General features: G+C 36.8%; 1 protein-coding gene across 1 annotated transcript in view; it reads right to left on the bottom strand.

Moving 5' to 3' along the window:
- LOC125844026 (putative disease resistance protein At3g14460) overlaps positions 1–7,107 on the bottom strand; it is a 78,488-nt gene that overhangs the window by 2,761 nt on the left and 68,620 nt on the right. Inside the window, exons 2-4 of the mRNA XM_049523256.1 lie at positions 2,604–6,415; positions 2,393–2,507; positions 773–877 (exon numbers count right to left, since the gene is read on the bottom strand). Coding sequence (XP_049379213.1) covers positions 2,642–6,406 — 3,765 coding nt within the window. The 5' untranslated portion in view covers positions 6,407–6,415 and the 3' untranslated portion in view covers positions 773–877; positions 2,393–2,507; positions 2,604–2,641. The remainder of the gene's footprint in view (positions 1–772; positions 878–2,392; positions 2,508–2,603; positions 6,416–7,107) is intronic.

Below are 7,107 nucleotides of genomic sequence, written 5' to 3'. Positions count from 1 at the left end.
TGGTGTGTGGATTTTACCTATTTGCCCCTCTTCATGTGATATATGATCTATTTGCTCTTATATGAGGATATGAGGTTGATGTTGAGACACTGTTGGATATATCTGTTGATTATGAATTGTGTAGTATAGGTTGTTGGTTCGCTGTTAGAATGAAGTTTCGGTGGTTCGGTTGGGATTGAAATGAGTTGTTTATAGCTGCTAGTTTAGCTTAGTTTAGTGTTACTTGCGAGTACCTGTTGCTTTTGGTACTCACCTTTGCTTCTACACAGTTATGTAGGTCGACAGCTCTATCAGATCCGACTTTTTACTCATCTTCAGATTAGAGCTTCCAGACTTACTTGAGAGGTAGCGGTTCATTCCAGACGTGCCCTCAAGTTATCTATATTTACTGTTTTGTTCTATTCTAGAACTTTACTATGATACTTGTATATTTTATTCAGATTCTATATTAGAGGTTTGTACATGTGACAACCAATTCTGGGGTTATGTTGAGTTTATTTAAAGACTTCCGCTTATCTTTCTATCTTATTCTTGTTTTATTAATTCTGTATCATCGGGTTTTTGGGTGTTAGGCTAACGTGTCCGGTGGGGTTTGGGCACGTGCCATCACATCCGGTTTTGGGGTGTGACAGAAACTTTTCACTTCCCAAATGATCACCGAGCCTTGTCAAGATCCTGACAAGGAAAAAGTAATATCTTTCCTTATAATCTATGACCATAATGCCAATACCTCTCTTGTGTAATACTTAAAACAACTTTTTTCCTAATGTACCTTTGGGTTCCATTAGAGTTGTATGTTCCATTTGCATCAAGTCATGCTTCATCTCAAGGAAGCCATAGTAGACGGCTGCACGACTTGGAAATCACAACCTCCATACTGAAAGCAATTAAAAAGAAATTTTAGAACTCTAAGGCAATCCCCGTGTTACAATTACAGACCACACACAGTCTGTAATTGTAACAAAGAGTAGTAAGTAAGACGGCATCATACTTTGAACAGCTTGTACCACTCGAAGATATACTTTTCCCTCATGCTAAATTTCAATTGTTCCCAAGTATGAATGACATCAATTCCCTCTACTTCTATAGTGACAACAGATCTTCGTTATACTAATAAGAAAAGTTTCATTCTTGACATGGGATGGTTGATGCTTACAAGAACTAAATACTTTCGATTAAACATGGTTGCACAAGCTACATATGATGTCTTTCGCAATTGAGATTTGAAGTTAAAACATGATACGAGTATAAGTCACTAAGCAATGAGAAACCAATTCAATACCAGCTACCATCCAAGAATTATATAATGCATAACAATTAGCTGCAAGTCTATAACACATCTAATTCTGCCAATGGAAGTTTACTTTTTCCTAATACTCCTGTCATTAACCGTGATTATCTTTTCTAAAACTTAGATTCTCTATGGAATATAAAAATAAAGCTACGCGTTTGATGATGAGCACGATCTAATTTATATTCTGAAAAGAATATTAAACGTCATTAATATCAAAGATATATATCATTCTAATGATCACAAAAATTTATGTATAAAAAGTTCAAAGCATAAACTTAATGTTTACGGTAGGCCGGTATTAGTCATAGTAGACCGGTATTGAAAAAGACAATCAAACCAGAAATCTTGCATTATAGTCTTCATTGTAACTTTATTCATATATCGAGTGACTTTTAAAGATTGTTAGCGTTATCTTACAATAGTGAAAAATTTTTTTTTGCGAAAATTGATGATGTGAGTGTAATACTAATATTAGTAATAGGTATTTGAAAATGACAATTAAATAAGAAATAAATAAAGCTAAATTTTGTGCTAAACTCTCAAATCATCCAATCAAATGACTTGTAAGTACATGATATATATCTTTCAAAATACTGTCTTTTTTATTTACCTAATTATAGTTAATTAATATATATTAAATTTATAACTTAAAATAGTAAGTTTTTTATTAGATAATATTTATATCAATTTCTATGTCGGCCACGCATGTGATCAACGCAAAAAAATTAAAATTTATTATTAAACAACTATTTGATATAAATAACTATTTTCAATTTATTTCTTTTAAGAAAAAAAATATCAAAATGGCGTTTCGATGAATAACTATCTGCATTTTACATGTGATCAAAGAAAAAAAATTCAAAATGCAGATAGTTATTCAGCGACAAAACTGCGAAACTATCTTTATTCGCTTACACTTTGGTGTCAGACCACATTCAAGCAACGGTCTATAATTACAAATATAAAGATTTCTTTTATAAATCTAAACATATTTCCTTGACTTCACAGAAGCAATAGATGATACACACTGATCAAAAAGATATACAGAAAAAGAATAAACTAAAAATGAAAAGATACTAAAGAAATAGAATAACTTACATCTATTGAAGCACCACTTGTTTTAATCATTACAGGTTCTCCCAATCAACATTTATGGTGGAAATATGAGCTATTTTTGGTCAATAGCCGTTGTTTGAGCAATAGACGCTCCACACTGCTCGACAAGATATAAAAAAAGGAAAAGAATTAGCAAAAAAGCAATGTGAAGTAAACAAAAATAAAAAGCTTCTCAGGGTAAAGAATAACTTACATTTATTAGAGCACCATTTGTTATAATTATTACAAGTATTAATCATCGATATCTAAGATAGGAATTTGAGCAATATTTGTCCAGTATTTCCCCTTGTCAAATTCTAGTAGTGGTGTGAGCAATAGGCAGTCGCGAATAGTTAGTTTAGAGAGGGAAGAGGGCATCCCTTTTACTGGAAGAAATTGGAGCCCAAGGCAGGCATGGATGGCCAGCTCAGAGAGGGAGGAGGGCAGTGCTGATTCGGAAAGTGATTGGAGATTATGGCAATGAACGATGCGTAGACTTTGAAGCGAAGTGAGGTGCCAAAGATGTAGTGAACGGAGCTCATTATGGTAACTTAACCTTAGCTCAGAAAGAGAGGAGGGAAGCCGCCCTTCTTCCAACATTGACTGAATTTGAGGTAAATAACCAGTAGATAGATATTTAAGAGAGGTGAGGCTTTTGAGATCCTGGCTGCTTAGTGTTTTCAGATTGTATATGCTAAGAGTTGTAATAGAGGAAGGCAACTCCCAATGTTCGATCTCTTCATCACTGCCATCATTTTGGATCTCTAACTTTATGAGTCTCGGTAAAAGCCACTCCTTTCGTCCATTCACCAGTTTCGTGCAATGAATGATCCCAAGTTGTTGTAAATTGAAGGGCAATCCTCCATCAGGAAAGGACTCTATTGCTGGACAATATTCCAGTTGTAGTTTCTTAAGAGATGGAAGGAGTTCCTGCATACGTTCTGGCAGCCACTTCAGCTTCGAACAGTACCAAATATGCAATGACGTTATCTGGGTCCCCCCACATGGCACCGAAAGTTTTTCAAGATAATCACAACTCAAAAAATTGATTCCTTCAGGGGCAGTAGGAATCATAAACCGAGTAAGATTGGGGCAACAGTAAACTGTCAATTCGCGTGCTCTTGGGAGCAACTCAGGTGATATATCATCTATACAATCACATTCTTCCAGTGTCAAATCCTCCAGAAACATATTACAATAACTCGTCTCACCAACTGGCTCCTCCGATTTCAGTTCCTCGCAACAAGATATTCTCATTATCTTCAGGGAACTGGGTAGTATGCTAAAAGGTAAGGGGGTAAGAGAGTTACAACCAACAATATCTAATTCAACAATCTGCTTCATTCCCTCAAGTTGGGATTTATCCAAATTGAGTTCAGGACATTTTGAAATTCTCAATTCTTTCAGAGAACAAAGATTTTCAGGCAACTTCCCCACCAACTCCGGACAATTTTTAATTGAAAGCTTCTCAAGTTTAGGGAACTCGCCACTTCCTAGTTTGTGCCATTGCTTCCACTCCGGCATAGCTTTAAATTTAAGCTTCTCAAGAGAGTTAAAAGGCTTTTTGGAGGATGAACTGCCATAGAATTCTTCCGTTACCTCTGTTATTCCATTCATCTCACTAATGGAAAGGAATTTCAAACAAGGGAGTTGTCCTAGTGCTGGCAAGGAATAACAGTCCTGGCAGTAGCTAAGAGACAATTTCACCAGCTTAAGAAATGAATGATCAGCTAGCCAATTTGGAAATTTTGTCCCTCTATATCCGGTGATTTCGACTTGTTTTATGTTTGTGTGTGGACGTAGCTCATCAACTATGTCTCTTTCAGTTTGTGAATTGTCAGCAGTACTACGTTCACTCCAATGCAAAGTTAACGTGTCAACATGATTCTTCTCCCTCATCTTTGCCTTCAAAGCTTCCCTTCTATCAACCACATTTTGCAACGCTATTGATAGAGATCCATACAAGTTATGCAGTTCACCCAAATCTTCCATGCTCGATCCACCAGGACCGCCTAGATGAAACGTGGCTCCCACTAGCACATGGAGACTTTTCAACTTGCTCAGATGTAGCGGCATCTTCAACCGATAAGTGTTGCTTATGTCAAGATGATGCAAGTTAATCAACTTCTCCATCTGCAGTGGTAGCTCCTCAAGAGAAGAACAATATGACAAGAGAAGTGTCTCCAAGTTATACAACACACAAATGGAATCTGGCAACTTTTCAATCATTGTCGAGGAAAGGTCCAAAAGTCTCAGGAGCTTTAATTTGATAAACAAGTCATCCGGCAACTCCACAAACGGATAATGTGACAATGATAATGCCCTTAAGGATGTTAGTCTTGTCGATACGTTATGCAGTATGTTATGCATCACCCTCTTGCTTAGCTGATATGAGTAGACTGGAATCAATGTCCTCAGCTGCTCTGATTTGGAATAGGACATATGCTGACTTTGTTCTAACATATGAGATCCTTTGTTCTCTTCCAACCTAATACAAAGTTTAGAAGATGCAATTTGGGCCAAATCATTCACAAGGTCATGCATTAAGAATTTCTCTACGTCTCTTTTAGAAGACGCTGGAACCATTTCGAATAGTGATCTTGATCTCAACTCAAGAAAATATTGATTACCTGAACGAAACTGTTGTACAAGACCATTAGCAATCCACAAGTGAATAACTTGGTCTTTGCAGAATGGAGAATCTTTGGGATATATTGCACAATAAGCAAAACATTGCTTCAAATATGCAGGAAGATCATTGTAGCTCAACATCAACGCTGGTAATATACCATTCAAACAACTTGGAAGCTCCCAAATTTCGCTTCTTAAAATGTCTCTCCACTCATCCACCTCTGATTTGCAGCGTAAAGTACCAGCAAGTGCCTTTAGAGCTAAAGGCAACCCTTTGCACTTGTCTGCAATTTTTCTTCCAACCTCTTCAAATTCTGGATGTTCCTCAGGATCCCTGTTTTCTAGTGCATGCCGTTTGAATAAAGCCCAAGAGACTTCACTAGACAGAGTTCCCATGTTGATTGCTCCGCTACCCATCATCGAGGCAACATTCTCCTTACGTGTAGTTACAATGATCTTACTTCCCAAATCTCCTTGTACAAAAAGATTTCTCAAGTCATCCCACTCGTTATAGTTATCATTCCACACATCATCAAGGACAACAAGAAACTTCTTTCCCTTCAGGCTTTCCTTCAATTTGACTTGTAGCTGATTAAGATTGTCATCAACCTTTAAGCCAATTTCTTGAAGTAACCCTTTTGTTATTCTGAAAGCATCATATGCCTCAGAAACACAAAACCAAGCTTTCAAACCAAAATGGTCCTTCACCTTTGCATCATTGTAAACGGCTTTAGCAAGTGTTGTCTTACCCACGCCGCCCATTCCAACGATAGGAACTACAGCCAGATTTTTTCCATTTGCATCTTCAGACAATAAACGGACAATCAAATCCTCTATTTCCTTGTGCCTACCAAAGATATCAGAATCATCAACCAAAGAAGTTGAAGGTGTTCTAGTTTCTTGTTTAGTCGAACCAAAATTCTCCTTTAAGCCAAGGTCACCAATTTGCTCTTGCAAATCTTTCAATGTTTCAATAGTGTCTTCCAACTTCTCCTTTATGTTAAGGAAAAAATCATCACTCAAGCACAGGTTAAGGTCACTTACTTGCTGGTTGCTAGTTTCTGCAAGATTTTGATGCTGACCTTCAACCTTAAGTCTCAAAGCCTCATAGTTGACCTCTTCCATTAAGTTTTCAGCAGAGTCGACAGCATGTCGAAACTCATTAAGCCACTGGCTCACATAATGATTTGATGCCTGCTTACTCTCTGCATCACTTAGCACAGCTTGAAGACCAAGCAAAGTCATTCTCAGCTTCTTTAAGAGACGAACATCATTCTTATGCTTCTGAAACATGTTGAGCAGCTCACCCTGAGGTGCAAGCCTATCAAAGAGAACATTCAAAGCTGAAGAGAGAAATGCACCACCAACTGCTAAGCCAACCTCCATTTCTGAAATCTGCAAAGCAAAACACAAAATGATTTTAAGAAATTTGAGAAGATGAATGTTTGTATCTTCAATTACTAACAACTTTACTTTACCTGTTGAATGCTAAAAGTAATTTGCAAACAAGAATGATCACTGATTTCTCTCTCTCTCTTTTGCTAGTAAATTTGCAAACAAGAAGTTGTAATTGGTACAACTGTGTTTGCTAGTGCCTATTCATTGCTATCTCAATTGAGTAATTGAGGGTAGTTGGGAGACGTTGTAGAAAATGGGGACCATTTAGAGACCAAAGTCTTGTATCATTTAAACATCAATACAAGGCTCAGTTGTGCTATTTTTACATTTTCAGCCAAATACGTAAAAGTGTGCAACACACTCGCGGATAACATCTCAATATTTGAATTGCACAAAATTACTTTCCTGGGATGTTTGACAATTAATGAGTCTTGTTTTAAGGCTTGTAGTCCTTATTTGAAAACTAATTATTTGAATAAAAGTATATATAAATCCTCAATATATCCATTTGATCTCCGACTACTACGATCGTGGGAGCTGGATACCTTCTTGCATTATGTTAAGGTGGCGGAGCTTGTCTATACAGTCAAGAAGTGGACGAATTCTATCATTGAAAGATGCAACAATGGAAGGATGAACAAATGGATATTTTGTGGATGAACAAATACGTGTGAGAATGATCAAATATA

Source organism: Solanum stenotomum, chromosome 11 (genome assembly GCF_019186545.1).
Source record: "Solanum stenotomum isolate F172 chromosome 11, ASM1918654v1, whole genome shotgun sequence".
Taxonomy (NCBI): Eukaryota; Viridiplantae; Streptophyta; class Magnoliopsida; order Solanales; family Solanaceae; genus Solanum; species Solanum stenotomum.
This window is presented reverse-complemented; position numbering and strand designations above follow the sequence as displayed.